Raw genomic sequence first — 21,138 nt, 5'->3', positions numbered from 1 at the left:
AGATATACATCAATCACATAAAATATAAACATGCACAATCACCAAACACATCGGCAAGTACAAGAACATGTACATTTCCCACAAAGGTATCGAAAATATATGTATTGATCAAATCTGTTATTGGAGAAGAAACTATGTATAGCGGCACTGAAAGAGCCTGAGTTGACCTTGCAGTGTTTTGGGCCACATAAAGGAATAACGTTTCAGTATTAGGCTCCAATGAACGAAAATTCAAGTTTTGATGCCTTGAAAAAAAAGGGATATTGCAAAGGTGAATTAGGGAAGCAATTGAAATGGAGAGCAAACGCACAAGAAAGACACCTGTTATTTTGTGCACTAATGTAATCGCAAAGCATTATGAAAAGTTCGGAAAGTCGATGTAAAGCATAGCTGGCCAACATTTTTCAGACGGAAACAGTACTTTCCAAGCATAGACGTGCTTTAGGTGAGGTTTAAGCCAGGAGCATTATTGTTAATTTTCTCTTTCCAACAATATTACTTGAGCCTCGAAAAATACGTTGAATTTTTTAGTGCCTACATAGCTTGTCCTCTTTTGTGAAACGAGTTCTCTGGGCTAAAGGTGCTGTGTAGCTTATTTTCTAACTACTATTACAGTTTCTATAAATTTTTGTTTTGTAACCCGAAGGCACTGGTACATATACAATATGTAGTTTGAAAATAGGTTCCTTCTTTTACTACAAATCAAAAGAGTGCATATTCCACATTTACTAGTGCCTGGGTGCAAATTGCAGTAGGAGGCCTGATAAAAACAAACCACTGTTGATTAAACGATTTTGCTGAGCACGAGATGTGGACAATGTTTTAAATTCACAGTAAATTTCTAAATTATTTGCACTTAGATGCAATATTTCAAGATTAAGGCATGCTGTAGCATGTGAGTACGCAAATAAGCAAATATGGTTTAATAAATTAGCCCTACTCTGGCTACTAAAAGAACACAGGCAGTCATGCAAAAGTTCAAGTTAAATAGCACACTGTTAATATTTACCAGCAAATGGTCGTATCAATCATAAATATACTGAACAAGGGTAGTTTATTGGGATAGTTTGCAATTATTGAAGAAAAATGAATTCCAGCTTGAATGACAAGGACTGCGAGAGACGACAGCCTGCGCTGACTTCCAAAAATATTTTATTACATTGCCACATCATGTGTATATGTACAAAAGCTGGCATGCGCAGAAAATTAGTCACAAGGGGTGTCTAACAGCAAGTGATTGTGCCAAGAACATCGTCCCTTGAAAAAAAATAAACATTAGAATTTCTATCTGTTGAGATACAAGACTTCACTGGAGCTCAGCATAATAGAGGGGTCACTAACGCACACACTACCCAGTTTTCTGGTGAAATATGCTTCTAAAATTTCCCGGATGACCTGTGTCTCGCTAAAGCTTCTGTATCTTCAAAGAGGGGCACGCAGCTGCAGTCCCAGCAATGGATGCCCAAGTGGCCTTGAACGGTGTTATGGACGTTGTTATTGTGCTCTCTTAAACGATCGTTTAGGCACCTACCTGTCTGTCCACCAAAGTTACTGCCGCAAAACAGGGGAATTTGATGAACCACATTCATTGCACATGTCACAAAACGTTTTCTGTGCCCGACAGAGCAACAACACTGACGTGATTTAGGCGCGTTTACACGCTTACAAAGCCTTGCCTGTTGTTCCGGGGCTGAGAAAACGACTGATTCCTGCACTTGCCCAATATTTTTTAGCCTATGGGAGACATCATGCACATATGGTAGCACTGCGAACCTGTGTCGTCCAACCGGCTGGTTCCTTGAGTGAGCGGGCTCATCATGGTTTGTGCATCTCACAAGCTGTTCCACTATGGCTGAAATTAAGGCCAAAGGGTAGCCAACGCTAACAAGGCGATCAACCTGTGCAGCAAGACTATCATGCATATCGTGTGACCAAGACTTATTCAGGCTGTTATCGAGGCAACACTTTTAATAACTCGTTTAATGAGCTTTGAGTGTGCAGAGTTAAAGAGCAAGAGTGACTTCTTACTTCTCGGTTCGAAGCACCAGCACACATGTTTGTTTGCGAGGCACAGACTGAGATCTACAAAGTGCAAGGAATCATCAATGGAGACCTCATGCATTAGTTCCAGAGGCTGCAGCTTTCTTAAAGATTTCCAAGGCTACCGAAGCAGCAGGCTCGAAAGCGGGATCAGTGCAATAAATGCGAGGTAGTCGTCCACAAACCTGCACACTTAACAGGAGAAGCATCTAGGTGACCTTGAATACTGCAATCATGATGAGCTAGATAAATATCACTTAGTGGCGGCGCCAGGCATGATCCAGTACAAACACAATTCCTTTGTATATTCTATAGAATCGTGCCTGGCACCGCCACTAATTGATATTTATCTAGCGAATCATGATTGCAATATGCAAGGTCACCTAGACGAGTCTCCTGTTGTCAAAGTGTGCAGGTTTGTGGACGACTCTCTGGCATTTATTGATTGCACGGATCACGCTTTTGGGCCTGCTGCTTTGAGAGTACTTGGAAATGTTTAGGAGCTGCAGCCTCTAGAACTAACAAATGTTGTCCCCATTGATGATTTTTTGTGCTTTCTAGATCTCAGGCTGTGCCTTGCAAACAAAAAGGTGTGCTAGTGCTTCGAATCGAGAAGAAGTCACTCTTGCCCTTTAACTCTGCACATTCAAAGCTTCTTCAATGAGATATTGTAAAACTTTGCCTCCGTAACAGCCTCAATAAATCTTACTCACACGAGATGCAACATAGCCTTGCTGCACAGGTTGATAGCCTTTCTTGGGTTAGCTATCCTTTGGCCTTAATTTCAGCCATAGCGGAACAGCTTCTGAAGTGCACAAAACGTGATGGGTGCGCTCAGTCAAGGAACGAGCCGGTTGAAAGACACAGGTTTGCAGTGCTACCGTATGTGCATGTATCCCATAGGCTAAAGAAGATTAGGCAACCTGCAGGAATTACAGTCCTTTTCTCAGCCCCAGAAAAGCTGGCAAGGCTCTGTAAGCGTGTAAACGTGCCTAAATCGTGTCAGAGTTGTTGCTCTTTCGGGCACAGAAAACGTTTTGCGATGTGTGCAACGAATGTGGTTTACCAAATTCCCCTGTTTGGAGGCAGTAAATATGTTGGACCAACAGGCAGGTGCCTAAATGATCACTTAAGAGAGCACTATAACAATGTCCATAACACTGCTCAAAGCCACTTGGGCATTCATTGCCAGGACTGCGGCTGCATGCTGCCCCTCTTTGAAGATACGGAAGTTTTAGCGAGACACAGCTCACCCGGTAAACCATTGAAGCTGATTTCACCGCAAGACTGGGCAGTGTGTGCGTTAGTGCCACCTCTATCACACTGACCACTAGTGAAGTTTTGTATCTCAGCAGATAGAAATTGTGATGTTTGTTTTTCCCAAGTGACCGTGTTCTTTGTACAATGACTTGCTGTTAGAACACTCCTTGTGACTGGCTTTCATTCTCTGCGCATGACCCCTCTTGAGTATACACACACGATGTGGCAACGCAATAGAATATAGTTGGAAGTCAGCGAAGTGTATGTATCTCGCAGTCCTTGTCCTTCACGCTGTACGTCATTTCTTATACTGAACAGCGAACATTATTTGATTCAAAATTAGAAAAAATATAGTACACATCTGAGTTGTAAAAATGCAATTGACGCAGCAAATGGCCTTTACCTTTCCAAAAGAAAAAGAAATGTTCACGGTTAACTACGACGTGCAGGGACTTCATTCTCTGAGCATCTTGACCAATAATTGCAGCGCATGGCATTGCTGGAATCTTGCATCCTGCATTAGCAAAATAAGAAGAGAATCATGAGAATTTAGTCTGTGCAATTACACATGTACTTTGTCGAAAATTTGATAAAGCAACAAGCTCCCCAAAGTAACAAACTTAATTAATGTGACTGGGCGCAATGCACAGCTCCGGCAACTCAACAAGACAAGTGAAAGGTAGGAGAAATTTATATTTTGCAAATAAAGAATTGCATGTTACTGTGAATGCTAAACCACTATGTCATTGTGAATACAAGGCACATACAGCAGCAAAAACAAATAAATTTACAGTAGTTTTTTCACCATAGAAAATAAGAGTAAATGAAATTTAAAGACTACCAATGGCATCTCTCAACAACATACATTTGTGGAAGAGTGTGTATGTGACCTTAATACAACAATGACTATATGAAATGTGCAATATATCTCTGCATTACACTCTATAAGTACTGCAGCTGAGAACCTTACGGGATATGGCACATTAAGAGTGAGATACACAAGGCACTAAAAAATGACTGTTTTTACACAACATTATTACACTAGGAGACAAAGAGTACTGTTTTACAGAGAGTGCACACAAAATGAAATTGAGGGAATCCCCACTGGCATTCTCATTTGCCCTGCAATACATGCATCCAGCCCAACAATCTCCAACTCTCCAATGCAGTTTATTAGACCCTTTCTGTATCCTAAAATTTATTGTGTATTTCTTATTTACTAATTTAGTAAGAATCGGCATTTTGGCATACTTTCCTCAAAAATTTAGCATATGTTGTCAACTATTTTCCTTAGAGCACGCCCCCTCCTTTCAATGGGTTAGCATGGCAATGCGCTGACAAGTAGTATTCCCTTATTTAAACGTATTATCCTTCCTCATACTACCACTTCATGCTCTAAACTGTGATGCCCCTCCGATGCAGTTTGTTAATCTGTGACTATTTACATGGTCCTTCTTTCTGTAGCCTCTCAACTAGAGCCTGAAATTTGTTGTCTCCTAGAACAATCGTCTTTCCTGCCCAAAACATATTGCTCGGTTACCGCTCACAGGGGGGGGGGGGTATAGTATATAAGTTTTCACATATTCAATAAACCTCACAGACAACCACTTCTCATCCTGTGTTGCCACTACCCACATGAGTCACAATGGTTGTAAATTGGCTACCCACCCTCGCTCGCTTAAAAGTATATTTTGCCATTTGGAAAATGACCACAAGCATCGCATTTAATTGAATGAGTGCTCCTGTGCATGTTTTTTTTCTCGTCTTGTAATGGCTAGGTTCAACATGGTCAAGTTGTCTGAAAATTGTCTAGCCTCAACCAATACTTTGCGTAGTTAGAAAATTATGAAACATGCATTTTTCAAGACTTGTCCCAAATTAAGCATGAGACATTTTCATGATGCAAATGAGGTACGGTTGCGCTTAGAGACAATGATAGGCCTGCTATATCCTGCAAAACTGTGTGAAATGAAATTTGCTTGCAATTTTCGTGAGCAGCTTGCTCAGCACAAGAAATAGGCACACTGCCTGCGGAAACGTTTTTTTAACGCTCCCGAGAGGTGGTGGTGGTAACAACTTTATTGAGATTCTGCTAAGTTATGTTCTGGCAGGCTCGAGTCCTAGGATGGCCCCTCACGAGGAGCGACCCTTTCGGCCCAGGCAACGAGGGCTTTTTGTACTTTTTCATCCGGCGTTCTGAGCAGCTCCTCCCACGTCTGTTGTGAGGGAGCTGGCAGGAGCGACCTGGGAGGGGGTAAGCCCTCGCACCCCCAAAGAATGTGATTTTGGGTAGCCAATGTTTGATTTGTGCAATTTTGACATATTGGGTTCCATTGCCCGTTGGTAATTATGGCTAGCCAATGTGGGCTGGGGAACGATTTAGTTTGGATTCGACGCAGGATCGAGGCTTGCGCTCGCGTGAGGCTTGCGTTTGGAGGCGGGTAGATTCGCCTTTTTTGCTTGTAATAGTTCGTTATTTCGTGGTATGTCGTCGGTGCCTCATCCATGGGATCCGAGTCTGAGGGGCACATCTCCCGGTTGATTAGACCTCGGGCTACCCAGTGCGCCTCCTCATTCCCTTGATTCCCCGAATGGGCAGGGACCAATACGAGTTCAACAGTGTTTTCATTATTAAAGTCCCGTAGGACTCGCGCTGCACAGACGCCTATGCTGCCTCTCGAAAAGTTGACTATTGCCCTTTTGGAGTCGCTTATAATAGTTTTCACGGAGGGATTCATGATGGCCAAAGCAATGGCAGTCTCTTCCGCTTCCACGGTGGACGCTGTTTTTATGGTCGCGGCGTTGAGGATACTTCCCTCTCCGGTCACGACGCTCACTACGTAAGTTTGGTGATTTTGCTTTGCCGCATCGACATAAGCAGTGTGCTGGTTGCTTTGGTACCTTTCTTGAAGGGCCTTGGCTCTGGCAGACCGCCTCTTGTCGTGTCTCCCAGAGAGCATGTTCTTGGGTAACGGTTTTATAACCAAACGCCTTTTGACCGCACCGAGTAATGTTTTTCTTCCTGCTGAATTCATAACGGGATTCAGCCCGAGTTTACTTAGAATAACCCTGCCATTTGCGGTGCGGGAGAGTCGTTCACATTGGGCTGTTTTATGGGCCTCCACGAGTTCGTCTAGGGTATTGTATATACCTAGCTCAAGTAAACGTTCAGTGTTCGCATACCTCGGGAGACCAAGGGCAGCTTTATGAGCTGTGCGAATGACGCTGTTACCTTTTTCCTTGTCAGAAAGGCGTAGGTGGTAGTAAGGGAAGGAATACACGACGCGACTGACCAGGAAAGCCTGCATCAAATGGCAGATATCAGCCTCCTTCATACCGCGGCGTCGTGTGGCTACTCGTCTGATTAGGCCACATATTTGGCGGGCTGTCGTCCGTAATCGGGTAATCGCCTCAGAATTATGGGTGTTATGTTAAATTAACATGCCCAGGACTCTTATAGTCAGTACGGGCGGAACTGGGCCGTCTTCCATACTGACTCGTATAGGGGAGGTGGCGTCCCTTTCGGTGGTGTGTTTGGTTGATTTATCACGGATGACGAGAAGCTCCGATTTTGTCGGCGAGCACGCTAGACCATTCTGTCACACAAAATTTTGTACGGAATCCGCGGCCGCTTGTAATGCTTCCGTGATTTCTCTATCGGAACCGCTATTAGTCCAGATGGTGATATCATCGGCATAGATGGAGTGTTTGATATGCGGGATCCTTTCCAGTAATAGAGGCAGGTTTCGCATGGTCACATTGAAAAGGAAGGGGGAGAGGACCGCACCCTGAGGGGTGCCCCTTGTACCTAATTGAAATTGTCCGCTTTTAATGTCCCTAAAATGTATTTCTGCAGTGCGATCCTTGAGAAGGCTTGTAATATAGCTATAAGTGGGCTTCCCGACATTCATTTGGGCTAGATTTGTGAGTATTGAAGCATGTGACACATTGTCGAACGCTTCACTCACGTCCAGCCCTAGAATTGTATGGGTGGCTCTTATAGGGCCCGGATGTAGGATATCTTGCTGAATTTGCCACATAATGTCTTGAGTGGACAGATTTGATCTGAAACCTATCAACGTATGGGGCAGCAGCCCATTGCTTTCAGTGTACTCGTTTAGCCTGTTAAGAATGACGTGTTCCATAACCTTCCCCAGGCAAGAGGTTAAGGAGATAGGGCGGAGATTCTCTAGCTCCAGCTTCTTGCCTGGCTTGGGTATGAAAATTACATTTGCATGTTTCCAGCTGGTGGGTATAGGTCCCTCTTTCCAGTGGATGTTGAAAAGATTGGTGATTTCAGTAACCGACTGATCGTCTAGGTTCCGTAGCATTTTATAGGTGATGCGGTCCTCGCCAGCCGCCGCTGTTGTTTTGATGTTGTTTAGGACAGCACGTATTTCAGATTCCATAATTTCGCTGTCTAGTTCCCTGTTTTCCTTTCCGCTATAAGCTACGGGTAGAGGAATATTGGTGCTTGTATTAAAGTAGCGGTTTTTTAGAGCTTCAAAAAGCGCATCATTATCTCCCGGGAAAGAGTGTATGATCCTCTGAAGGTTCTTTTGTGATGCTGTTTTAGTCTGACTGGGGTCAAGTAGGTGTTTAAGCAGGAACCAGGTGTTTTTGCACCCTAGCTGGCCATTAAGGCGGTCGCATAGCTGGTGCCAGTGTTCCTGACTGAGCTTTCGTGAGTATTTCTCGATATCCTGTTCCAGTTGTGCGATGCGTCTGCGTAGGCCACGGTTGTGTTTCTGCGCGAGCCAGCGCTTCTGCAAACTCTGCTGCGCAGACCACAGGTGGACCAGTTTAGCATTTGGAGCCGGGCCGTCCTCCTTCTAGTCTACCTCCGTGGTCGAGTTAGCTGCGTCTTTGAGAAGAGTGGATATCCATTCTTCAAGGTTTGTAATGGTTGCGGGTTCACGTCTATTGCGAACATACCGGAAAGCGTCCCATCTAGTGTGCTTAATTTTCACCTTATTTGGCTTGTAGCCTCTTGAGGGTACCGTAATGGAAAGAACGTAATGGTCGCTACCAACGTTTAGTTCGGTATTCTCCCAGATGGCATAGTCTATGTTCCTGGTGAAGGTCAAATAAGGCGAGGTGTTTTGACTCACGCTATTGCCTATGCGGGTTGGTCTTTCAGGGTCAACAAGAAGAGTAAAACCAAGGTCTTGAGCGGTCTCCCAGAGTTTAGTGCCCTTCTTTTGACATTTTTGGTAGCCCCAGGCGAAATGGTGCGCGTTTAAATCTCCCAGCAGCACGAGTTGTGCATGCTTTGTAGCTTTATATGCTTTGCCTATTAGCGTAGCTACTGCTAGGCTTTTATCCCTAGGGGGGCTATAAACATTCAGAATGTAGAGCGTTTGGTCCGATCGTCGTTTTGGCAGGATTTCAACGAAGGTGTATGACACCGCTGTGAATTCAAGGTTTAATTGGTTGGCGGTCAGATTTCTGTTCACCGTGATCGCCGTGGCCGGAGAGATATCTGGAGCGGTAATTTCGTTGTGAGCCGCAAAACCTGATAATTTTGCCGCTATCCCAGTTTCCTGAAGGGCAACTATGTCAGGTTTGGTTTGGTGATTTTGAAGCGTGTATTCTAGAGACCTGCGTTTACGGCGGAAGCCCCTGCAATTCCACTGCCAGATTACGATTGGTGCTTTAGCCATCACGTTTGTTTTTGCGGTTCCATGCACGGTGAAACCGTGCTAGGTGTTTTTCTGAGCACTCCGGAAGCGCGTTGAGCCACAGATGCGCGTAGCATGTTTGGTTTTCGCGTTGGTGCAGGCGGAGTTACCACCTGAGGCTGAAGGTAAGGTTTCGGTTCGGATTGGGGTTGTGCCGCGGTTAACCCAATGTGGGACATAACTGCAGTCATGGCGGAGCTAAGAGCGGCCACGCTCTCTACCAGCTGTTTGTTTTGGGCGGCTTGTTGAGCAACCATACTCTCGATCACGCGTTCCAGTTTTGAAATTCGGGGGTCCGGCGCGGCGACACTCTCGACGGGTACTGCGGCGGGGCCTTCCGCCTTCCGTTTAGTGCGGCGCGCACTATCTACCTCCGGTGCATATTGATTATGATATTGTATTCAAAATAAGAACACCTGAAATTTTAAGATATTGAGAATTATATGGGAATAAATTAAAGGTAGAAGATTGTAATGCAATGAGCAAATAACAAACTCATTACAGAGAGTAAACAAATATTCCTTTCCTGCAAATAAATCGGTAGCAGGAAGGTCATATGAAATTAGCAGTGAATGCACAATAAAGAATATGATGCTGCAATGCCCCGGCATTCGGTAAATATTCTTGCACAAAGAAATTCCTCATCATGAAAGACCATCAAGAAAATGCAAATGTATACCTTGTATCAGCAGTCATACTTGCAGTATGCACTGTACCATCGGCAATATTTACAACCACACACAACTGCACACGATATCAAGCTTAGGCGGCCAAGGAGCCTCAGAGTTTTCAATTATATCTTGACTTATTATATTACACTACACAACTATATCTACTTACAATGTTGTCTTCTCAACCGCTTTCAAGAAGACATTAACCATCTGTCTGAGGGCGAAGGCAAGTGGCTTGATCTTGAAGGGTGGCACCAAGGCCGGGCATTGTGAAATTGCTGCCACCATCTGCATGACCTGCGAGAAACGACGCTCTAAGTACAAGATAAACAAATGCTATTAGAACAAAAAACAAGATCACTGGCGATGAGCCTCGTTTTGGTTTGCACGAGAAAACCCAAGAATATGAACTTTGTGCTGCTTACTGAAGAAGAAGCAAGCCTCCTTCCAGATGTTGCAGTCATGCATTAAGATTGTCACACACCTGCATGCTTGTATGCTCATATGCTGCTGTTGCGACTATGGCAGCATGGTTTGCAGTTTATTATTTCAAGTTAAATTGATTATTGTGTTTTCTTGCCAATTCTTGGCAAACAGACCAGCAATGAAGTAGCTCACTAACACACATACTCCCTTTTGAGGAGCCAATTCACACATGCGCACGCACGCACGGGCGCGCGCACACACATGCACACACGAGCCTCTACCACATGAGCAGCTTCCTGCGCTTGACACACATAGATTTTTTTTATCCTTTGACACTCCTACTGCTAAGGCATAAAAAATCTTTTGTGTTACCAACCCCAAACTCCTCAAGCTACATCTCCAGCTTAAACACTTTCTCGAGAGCCAGGACACGCCTTCTAGCTTCCCCAGTGCTCCAATCTGTAGTTACGAATTTCAGTAGGGCTATAGGCGACAGCTCTCGAAGGGCATGCGAACTACCAGGAGACCTGAAGCTTGTATATGATACCTCTAAAGCACAACACTTCAAATTTTCAACACTTCAAAGCTCCTGAATACAATTGCTATATACGTAGGACGTCTCGAATAACTTGCCACTAACAATTTCAGCGGTTGTCTGCATCAACAGAAATGTGGGCTAATGGGAAATCAACGTCTTTAAGATCAGAATTAGTGTAATGGCGAAACACACTACCAGATTTCTTAATAATTTATTTATGCTCTGGATGTAACGTTCCAATTACAATAACAATCAAGGATATCGATTTATCAGGGCATGGGAGGAAAAAGGACGAAGGCGGATACCTAACGCCTTCCCACTGGTCCTCCCGAGAAATGGCGCCTCGTACAGCAGTTGTCCAGGGTGGCTTGAAACCAAACTTGGCTTTCAGGCGGGAACAATCGCTGCACCAAATCGGAAGTTTTATTGCGAGTAAAACTCTACCGGCCTTATGCAATACATACGCCAGTAATACTGACCGGGCACGTTGCAACTTCTCGTTTCAGCCTTCCTGGATCCCTCTTCCAGTGAGTACGAACGCATTGCTTTGAAGTGGGGCACCAGTAATACACAAAGCACGGGCCACATCTTTTTCAACCCCGCGCACAAAACTAATCGCATGTTTAAAATTATTTCGCGCAGCGCGATACGCGAACGCAGGGGAAAACGAGCATGATGGCGCAGCTTCCGCCTTCCCGTCCTGCCGCGCGCCGAAGTGATGGTACAGAGTCGTCCCGTTACTTCCGGTCGCTTTTCATTGGGCATGGCATAGAGTTTCTCACTACATTACCTAGAGGAGAATCTGGCGCTGCTGCGCTGTGGTATGCATGGGAATGCCGGTATATTGTGCATTCGGATTGGCATCGTTCTCGTAGAGACAGGACGCCTTGAAGACGCGCTTGGCAATTACCGTTCCGTCTGTCACAATGATTCATTTTCTGCTAGAACAGCACGTGAAAAATTGTTTTAGCTTTATTATTACGCGAAAACATGTTTTGTTTAACTATGAGAACTTGTTATTGTGTGTACGACTGCATGTTACGTAAAAAGTATTAGCGGGCCGGTAAAGTTGGACGACAGACGACAAGGTTCGCGCTCGCTTTGAAACAGTTGGTTGTCTGTTCTTGCTTTTCTTCGTTTGGTCATGCATCGTGGGTGAGTAAAGATGTATTTTGCGTGAATGGAAACATTTTATGAAGATTTTATTTTGAGGATGCGTTATTTGCGTAGCCATATCCACGTTTTAGACGAAGCCTCTTACAACACCAGCCAACACCTGCCTCGCAGACTCATACACCGTCATTCCCAGGACGGCACGGTGCCCCCTTGAGAAACTCCCATAGATGGTGGCGCCAGATTACCCTCTACGTGTTATAGTGAGAAACCCTATGGGGCATGGGGTGGCCGCGCAAATTGAATGTTTATTCTGTCAGGTTTGCTTGCTACCGTGGCCGCCTGTTTGCTGCTGCTTCGTTGTGGTCTCTAACTAGAGTGGTGAGGCGGGTAGTTGCTACTGCGTTTCGTGCCGAAGATATTATTTTGGGGTGGGGGGGGGCGCAGTCTGTGCTGCATCACTGAAGGTACAGTACACAAATCGGGACGGTGAGTTAGACGATCGGCGCTCTTCTGCTGCCGCGATTAGATTATTCGGTGCGTCCGAACAAAGCAACCTTGCGAGGTCACAGCGTAGTTTCAGCGATATCCTGGCTCGATAAAGACGCTCACATCTTGGTCGGCCGACAGCCACGCGTAAACATTCATGAGGAGACTGAAGACTGCGTTTGCAAGCGCATATGCTGTGGATAAGAAATTACAGCTTGGACGACACCAGCCCTTAATATATAGGCTCAGCCTTACAAACTGTATTTGAGGATGCACTCAGAAAGCAGATCAGTAGCTTAGTAAACCTCTGAATGAATTAGGCAAGGTACGTGAAAATTCGGGTTTGAGAACTTCCAACGTGATCTCGCCTCTATAAGTCTTCTTTATGGATTCACCATGCAAATTGTACGTTGATGCCATTGTACAGCAGACGCTCGTCTAACAGCACGTCCCTGTTTGTTCAGCAATGTATCCAAACAGCTTCTTCCATTTCGCCACTTTTTGTTGGGCTATTAAAGGCACCGAAATATTAGTGCAGAATTGCGGATGTTGCTCGCGTGTTTTCGTTCTGCTACTGCAGTTTTTCTAGAAGTGTTTAATCGCATGTTAATATTCCTATGAGCACGAAAAATAATGATAATTAAATTGTAAGTGAAAGGACGTTCTTTTTCTGGATGATACATTTTTGGAGTGGCCGTCATGCCAGTAACATCAGAATCCTTCAAAAAATCGACAGTCACTTAGGAATGCGAAAACTTAATCCCTTCACGCACACTTGCAATTGTCACGTGACCATGATACGTTAGTTCATACATTGTCACGTGTCCTTCACAATTCTACCTTAATCTCTCGTAATCCATCGTGCTATAGTTTGTACGAACCTTAATGCAATTTATTCCACCCTTATTCGCAATATTTACCCATAATTGCTCATAATTAAAGGGAAGGTGAAGGGTTTTCCAGAAAAAATTAGTGAACATGTGTACATAATGGTTTTCAACCCTCCGAATTCGAATATCGTATTGAAATTGAGCGAAAGAAAGCGCAAATATATTTTAGTTTGACGAAAAGTGTAGCAGCGGACACGCCCAGCTCACGCGTCTCGTTTTCGCCTGTGATTGCTCGGGCGCCTCGTGACGTCAACTCTAGTGACCGACCGCTGCCGCTACACATGAAGCGCGGTGCCAGGTAGTTTGGTGCTGTAATGAAAAATTTAGAGAGACTGCGTTTTTCTGAAGACTTCGGCGTTACTCCATACATGTACGAGCCGATTGCGAAGAGCCGGCCTCTCGAAGAAGCAAGCGATGCTGGTGCGAGCAGTGCTTTCGACGCGAACGAAACCGAAGTCTTGGGATCTCCTCGTGTTGGAAATGCTCTTTGGTGAGTATGTTTTTTGGAAAGCGATTTAGTGATGTCGCCGTTCTTTCGCCTATCTAGTGAGCTCGTTTCCGGTCAAACAGTTGTAGTGCTGTGTTCCTGCATGCCTCCTCCTCGCGCTGTCCAAAGCTGTCGGCATTCTACAAAGACGTGTAAACGCGTGAAAAGCTTCCCGGTTCATGCAGTACGTGTAGTGACCTTCATCTGTGCGCCATCCGCACACTACTCGTAACCGAAGTTGTAAAGGCGGTAATTCCGTCGGCTACGTGAGACGCTCGGTTTCTCGCTGTGCGCGAAAGAAGGGGGTAGCGTAGTGTCCTGGCGTGCGCCGGCTTTCCAGCACATGCAGACTCTACATTTGCACTGCGTTATGGTAGCTGCATGCAGGCTGTTTTACAACACACGTGCAAATAGAAAATTCGCGGCGCTTTGCGTCGAAACCTGCGTCAAAGGCGGGAGATAAACATGCACCTTCCGTTCAGCGTGCTAACACGAAGGAGCTCGCAGCAAATCAAAATGCAGGTTTGGGCGAGTTCGTGTATTCATAAGGCCTTCCAACACCAGTTATCATAAGTCAGTCCGCACTCGTGCCGTCTTTGTTTTCGTTGCTCCGATCTTTTCGCACTGCGTTTAGAAAGCCTGCTAGTGGCAAGTAGTCCTCTCTCATTCTGTGGCCATATACAGCAACTGCGCGTTGACTACTACTCCACATACACGCAGACGCACCAGCAAAGAAATGCAGGGTCGATCGAAGCAGATTACGATGGCACGCACGCAGAAACAAGCGCGGTCAGGCACGGTCGCGCAGGCTGCGAAGGAACAAAACACTAGAGTTGACGTCACAACACCGCGGTTTCCGGTCTCCGCTCGCATCGTCAGCGTCAGCAGCAGCGCGCGGCATTCGACGGGGGGCGGAGCTACAGCGCAATTTTAACCGCGGATTACGTCACTCCTAATTGAAAGAAAACCCCAAACTTTACCGACATGGTTTATAAGGTTCCTGCATCCCTATATGAGCGTCTTATTGAATTCGACAGACTCTTCAGCTTTCCTTTAACGTTGTTGTATTTACTACCTTCTGTATCACTACTGACGTGGTAAAGGACGGTGATGAAGTCACATTTTATTTATTTATTATACCTACTTTCAAGGCCTAGTAGGCACAACAGAAAGAAGCAGTGAAAATATGCAATATTTCCAGGGCAAGGCAAGAATAGAAAATCAAACTGTAAGACAATTTGAACGGCGACCTTGAATGAGTGCTGTCACAAATTGAGACTGTGGAGGCGGTAAGGCGGTTCCATTCAATGGCTGTTCTTGGCAAAAAGGAAGAATGGCACATCAATATTGTGTTGGTGGTCGATGCGAGACGAGAACTTGGTGTGGTGAAAAGATTTTCTTTACGAGAAGGGTTAAATTAGCATATTCTATGAAAAAGACAGAGACGAAAGTACTTGCGGCGTAACCAAAGGTCAGGTTGACCTAGTGTTCTTTTCATAGACGTGACGCTAGAATGACGTGAATAATTTGAGAGAATAAAACGGACGGCGCGGTTCTGAATGCTTTCTGAATGCTTTCAAGGGCAATGACAAGATTGGCATGAGCAGAGTCCCATATGGATTGTTGTTGTGGAGACCGCCAGCTTTTCTACCGGAAAGGCCATAAAATGCTCCCGCATTAAAAATGCAATACATAGACACATTGCTCAATGCGTGGACGTGTACACGTTACAGAGATTTATGCATCAATGCTTTCAACACTCTTCAGACGTGCATTTCACACCCTTCTTCGAGCAAAGTCACACCTTAGGTGTGGTATACACCCTTGTGATAGGGTGTTTTGGCCGAAAGGGTGCTAAAAGGGTGTGAGCATGGGTGTAAATGCAGAAAGCACCCCTTCTAACACCCATAAGAGTGTAAAAATGTTCGGTGTGTATATATCACTGTATAGTCGCCCGCTGTTTTTCTTTGTAGCTTCCTCGCAGGAGAGCTTTACACGTTCCCCTATAGGTAACATAGAGAGGAATATTACGCAGAGCCTGGGTGCATGCCACCATGACCTCGGAATCGTGCTATGTTATCCTATGTCACGTATCCGGATCTTTGAGGCATTAGTGTCGGCCGGCCTAGTGGTATCGTTCTCTGTCTATAAGAGACGCAGCCGCCATTCTGGGGAGCAAAAAAAGTTCGGAGACGATTGAGCACATGCTAATGGAATGCCAAGATAATCGGTGAGTTAGTACCGTGGAGAACGACCACCTTCCAGAAGCTCTGTGTTTCAAAGCCGATGAGAGTGTTAAGTGGTATTATAGAGCATTGCAAAAAAGGGGAAAAACAGGGAAGAGACAGAGAGCCTGGGTCGTTAAAGCCATTAATAACTGTGCAATATACGGATAAAGGTTTGAATCAAGAGAGTGACCATGAAGTAGAGATGAGGCAAAATGCAGACTGCAATAGATGTAGTAAAACCTGATTAGCTCCAAGGTAAAAGCAGCGGAGAAGTACCGGCAACACGAGACAGAAAAATGCACGAGACAGGCGCTGAGCTAAGATTCTGAGCTAAGTCGTTAACTCAGCGCGTGTCCGGTGTATTTCCCTGTCTTGTGCTGCCGTTATTTTCGCGCTGCTTTTACCACAAAGATCACCCAACTCGCCCAGTTTTTCGCTCTTTTGCTGACCAGCTCAAGCAGGTTAGGCGACTTAATGTCGCCATCCCGCTTCAAATTCGATGTCATTAAAGACGATCATCATCATGCGATTTCTCTCTCGTTTATTTTTTTTTGCTTCCGCTAGAGGCACCAGTTCGTCGTGACGGCCAATGTCAATCGTATTGAGCAATGTGTAAGAAAAACAGCGGTGGTTATGAGGAATTTTGAAGGAAGGGTAGGCGGTCTTTTGAACGGACCTGAACATTTCCTGTTTGAGCGCAGGAGTATTATTCTGCTCAGACATTCATGATTGAATTGTCTAACGTGTAAATATGCATACTCCGCGTGGTCTAAAAAGTATACCACGGTTTGTTTAAGAAGAAAGCACATGACGCGATTCTCTCTGCGAGATTCGATGCACCAATTATTTGCCCTAACAGCTGGAACCAACGAGGTTAAAATCGGTTGCAACTTTCGGAACAGTTGCCTTCTGGATGCCTCGTATACGCTGTATAAGAGGCCTCATCCTTCCAAATGTGCCTCTTTCGGACAAATCTGAAAGTCGTCTTGAAACGTGGATTTCGGCTCGCTAAGATTTTAGTTCGTGAAAAATGTTTTCTTTTTTTAATTACCGGCCGCCTTCCCTAATATGCTCTCAGCCTCGATAAGTTTACGCTATAGATGGCTCTTGCGAACCGCTGCAGCCCGCCAACGTGCTGAAAGAATATTGACCTTCGTTTTCATGCTGTATGTGCTCACCGGTCTTTCTTTTTTTAATTAGAAAGCATGCCCTTAGGCATAATACAAGCGATGTTAAAAATACACGAACAGATGCGACTCGTGCAAAAAATCTAGAAGTGAACGATGATGTAGTCCTTGAATCCAACGTTCCAGGTCGGGTGGGCGGCCAGGCCGAAGGCTTGTTGCCCGGAGGTGGCGGAGACGGCTTAGATGAAGTCCGGGGCACGTCCACAATAGGTGTGTCGCTGTCACATTTTGGATTTCTGTGTTGCAAAATGGGCATGATGAGCCGTAAGGACCACTCACCGGTCTCGCAACTTTTACTCCTCGGCAAGCGTTTCCTGTGGGCATATACGTTATTCAGGTTAAACAACCGCTACGCCAAGCTCAAATAAATGCGCTCCTCAAGAGATGTGAACGTCTTTTATTCACTCTTGTATTGAACTGCGGTGTCCCCGATTGCGTTGGGGACGTAGTGCTACAACCCATGTTTCAGAACAGCTCGCCTCAACGCGAAGAGTCGCTTGTGTGTCCCTTTCCCATGCTTTATCGACAACGCATACTGCAGCAAGCGCGCGAAAGTGAGTGCACACGAGAAGAAAACGGAGATACAGCGCTTGATCCACAAGTAAAGTTTAGTTTGAAATGTGCCCACCAATAGACACTTTTAACGTATATATGTACGTTCTATAGAAACATGGGTATTTATGATTGTCTTTATTTGTTGGCGTATTCAGAAATGCTTCAACGAGGGCTAGTTTGTACGGCACGACATTGTGGTGTCAGTTTCGTTGCTTAGGTGGCGCCAAGAGGCAGTGTAACCAAGGAAAGCAGAGCTGTTTTCGCACTTGCGCGGGCTATGTAGTATGACGCGGGGTATTCTAGGTGGCAAACGCTTCTGTGAGACGTACTGAAGCGATTTAAGTCGGCATGGGCGTGTTTTCGCTGGTGCTGAGGCAGACGGAGCCTATGCATCAGCCTCGGAGATGAATTTTGCATTTCTGAAAATCCTTTCACGAATTTGACCTTGCTGCAGCATTCTCAGTGCATTTCTAAACTGTGGTTCAGCAGGAATGAGTAGTTTCAAAACGTATGAATATCTTAACGGCGTGGGTACCATTATGTTGCGCAATAATTTGTGCAGTTTACTTTGACAAGGGCTCAAACTGTTATCTGTAGACACATTGCGCGACTGCCTCGTTTGTTGGACGAGGTTCCCGGTCACGAATAAAATAGTTTTCGCTAGTAATGGCAGCATACCGTACAATGCGAATAACACTTCTCCAGTGGTCGAATTCCGTTAGCAGTGGCATATGCTGGGTTATAGATCCGGTTGTTCTAAAATAGAGCATGTTCGAAACGTTGGCCGTGATTGCACCATCTTTATATTCTTGCAACAATACCTGGACCTATACGATATATATATATATATATATATATATATAAATATACCAACATTTGTCCTGGAAGCTAGAAAACAAGAAGGAGGGAGAACCTCTCAGCTGCACTGTACATGCTTAGCATGAAGTTGCCACCTAAGCATCAGTCTCGGTATAGAGTAGATAAGTGATCGGAAAAACGAGAATAATGCTAGTGAAAGAAAGTAGAAAGATGGCCAATTAGAAAAACATTCGTAACACAGAGAAGCGTGTTTGCACTGCGCATTAATGGGAACGCAGCGAGTGTTGCCATCGGGAAACGTGTCGTCGTTATCATTACGAATCGGAACACGCGAACGCGTGGCAAAGTGCCTCGTCGTCTGCATGCGTCGCCGTACGGCGACGAGCTGAAGAGGACGGAGTGGCGCCGTTCCTTCTACTGCCTGTATGACTCCTACGTGCCGCATTGATACTGCTGGAGAAGGATGGGGGAATGTGGTAGGACAATTCTGTCATGCTCGCTGTTTACTGCGATGGCCTCCGAAGCTGCGATAGATATCCAGTGCGTCCATACCACGCGCAAACCAGATCGTTCTTCTTCTCGGACACGCCACAAGGAGGATTAAGACCATAGACGCATTCGGTACTGGTGCGCAAGCAACCATCAGAACGGCGTCCCGTATTTTTCCTCTTGTTTTCGAATGTGACATCGAAGGCGCGAACGCGCTCGCACGTTCCCTTTTACAAAGATGATGATTGTACAGTACAGCCTCTGATTCTCACCTTAATGTTCTGGACCGCTTGTGAAGGACAATCTGTAATAAATAGAGCGGCTAAGCCAGCGGTGGGCACATAGCCCAAGAGGCTCCGCACAGTTAGTAAGTACTCGTCCAGAAAAAAATACAAGGAAACAATAAATAAGAAGGACACCTCCTCTCTGAAATAACAGGCAGAGGGCAGCGAAACATTCATCGATAGAAGCACGTTCGTATATGTGTCCTATAGCAATGCACGATAGTTTTGTAGTTGTATATACATGTGAAGTTAAGATCCTTACGATTAAACTTTGATAGTTATCGCCGTGTCCTGCCTGCCTTCCCCATCTGCGACTATTTGTCGCACTGCTGCGTAGTCATCAACGCGTGTGCTGAATGACCCGGCTTTCGTTTCTGCAGCCGTCACCAGCAGACAGCCTCCGCCAGCGTCAACGGCTCACTCACCGAGCCTGGAGCAGCGGCCGTCCGGGTGACGGCAACGCAAGTGCCCCAGGTGGACGTCACTTCCCTGGGCATTGAAGCCGAGCTGACCGCGCTCCTCTGCTGGCCAGAGGTGACTATCGGAGATCGTTCGTGGCTGTTCTTGTCAGTGCCCCACAGCGCTCTGGCCAAAGCCTCCTCGGTGAAACTGACGGAGTTGCTTCCAGCTGACGGCACTGGAATGTACGTTCTCCCGGACGGCCGCATCTTCCCAGTGGTTGGCCTCCGCAAATGATGAATAAAGTGAATGCCACGATGGGACGCAAAAACGCTCGCATGCCCAAATATTTTGTGCAAATTATTGGGATCAGACAGTCGTTTTGGTCCGCAGCGCCTCGTAACACTTTGGTGGAAACTTTTAGTTGGAAGCTATCTAGCGCCCGTGTGGTCCGGTAGCTTTTTTGCGCCGTTTGCCGTATTATGTCGTCATACGAACTTGCTCGCGTAACAACCATGTTGCAAACCCATGATTTAATTTTACGTTAAATGACGATCGTCGTTTCTGTATAGTTTCACGACCTCTCGTGCGCTAATTTCCAGGTTGGCGCTACATTGTGTACTGGTTTTTGAAGAGAACCGCCAAAAGTTTTCCGTATAGGGCAGCTTTCTAGTCTCCTATCCTGGGCCTATCCCGGGGCAAGTGCCGCATAAAAACTTAGGCCGGCATGTGCCACTTGGTAGGAGCCCCGTACCCATTAGTCGACGAGATGTACCGAATATATATATATATATATATATATATATATACACAGTAAAAGATCGTTAATTCGAACCGCAAGGGGAAGCCGCTTCAGTTCGAATTAATGAAAGTTAGAACTAACGAAAGTGAAGGAGAGCAACAATACACTGCGATTTGGAAGCAGTAGGGCATGTCAGAAATTTGGCGTGTAAAAAAGTGATGGCATGTGCCGCGGGCACACGCCATCTTCAAGTCGAAGCTCTGGGTCCGACTGTGCCACACCACCGATGTCCACCGACACGAACGTTAGCCGAGGCTTAAGACCATCACAATGAAGCGCGACGGCCGATATCTCCTAAGCTGAAAACAGAGGTGCACAACGGATGAAGACTGCCGAGACAAAGACGCTGAACATGTGAAGGTGGCGAAGGCCCTGATTCGTTGGTTCTTGATTGCAAGCGCAGCGGCGACGTACTTGATTCGCTGTGGGTTGGCGCTTGCCGTGCCATCTCCGCACAACATTAGCAGCTGTACAAGATTTGCGAAGCCTCCGAGATTCGCAACGGGCAAGAAGTCTCGGAGGTTACGTAGAACGGAGAGGTGGTAGCCGCTGCTGCCTTCTGGTTGACCCCGCGTCGGTTAGATTTTTCTTCCGATTTTGCCTTCTCTCGCCGTTCTCTCCGTTTCGGAGGCAATACAGCCTTCTGTGGAGCTTGGCCGGACCAAATCGTATAGTTCGAATTATCCATTAAAATAGACTTATTGAAGTTCGAATTAACGAGCTTTCACTGTATATATATATATATATATATATATATATATATATATATATATATATATA

At 45.7% G+C, this 21,138-nt stretch overlaps 1 protein-coding gene across 4 annotated transcripts in view; it reads left to right on the top strand.

The window, feature by feature from the left end:
- Positions 1-19,874, top strand: part of LOC139052150 (uncharacterized) — a 35,959-nt gene extending 16,085 nt beyond the window's left edge. For 3 of the 4 annotated variants that reach the window (XM_070529243.1, XM_070529242.1, XM_070529241.1), the window contains exon 5: positions 19,538-19,874. In XM_070529243.1, the coding sequence (XP_070385344.1) occupies positions 19,538-19,853 (316 nt within the window). In that variant the 3' untranslated portion in view covers positions 19,854-19,874. Of the gene's footprint in view, positions 1-11,122; positions 11,144-17,136; positions 17,221-19,537 lie in introns of all 4 variants that reach the window. The other variant, XM_070529244.1, reaches the window with a different exon arrangement.
- The last annotated feature ends 1,264 nt before the right edge of the window (positions 19,875-21,138 follow it).

The sequence above is a fragment of the Dermacentor albipictus genome, unplaced genomic scaffold, assembly GCF_038994185.2.
Source record: "Dermacentor albipictus isolate Rhodes 1998 colony unplaced genomic scaffold, USDA_Dalb.pri_finalv2 scaffold_19, whole genome shotgun sequence".
NCBI classification, from domain to species: Eukaryota; Metazoa; Arthropoda; class Arachnida; order Ixodida; family Ixodidae; genus Dermacentor; species Dermacentor albipictus.
The sequence above is the reverse complement of the archived record's forward strand: the minus strand, read 5'-3'. Positions and strand labels throughout refer to the sequence as shown.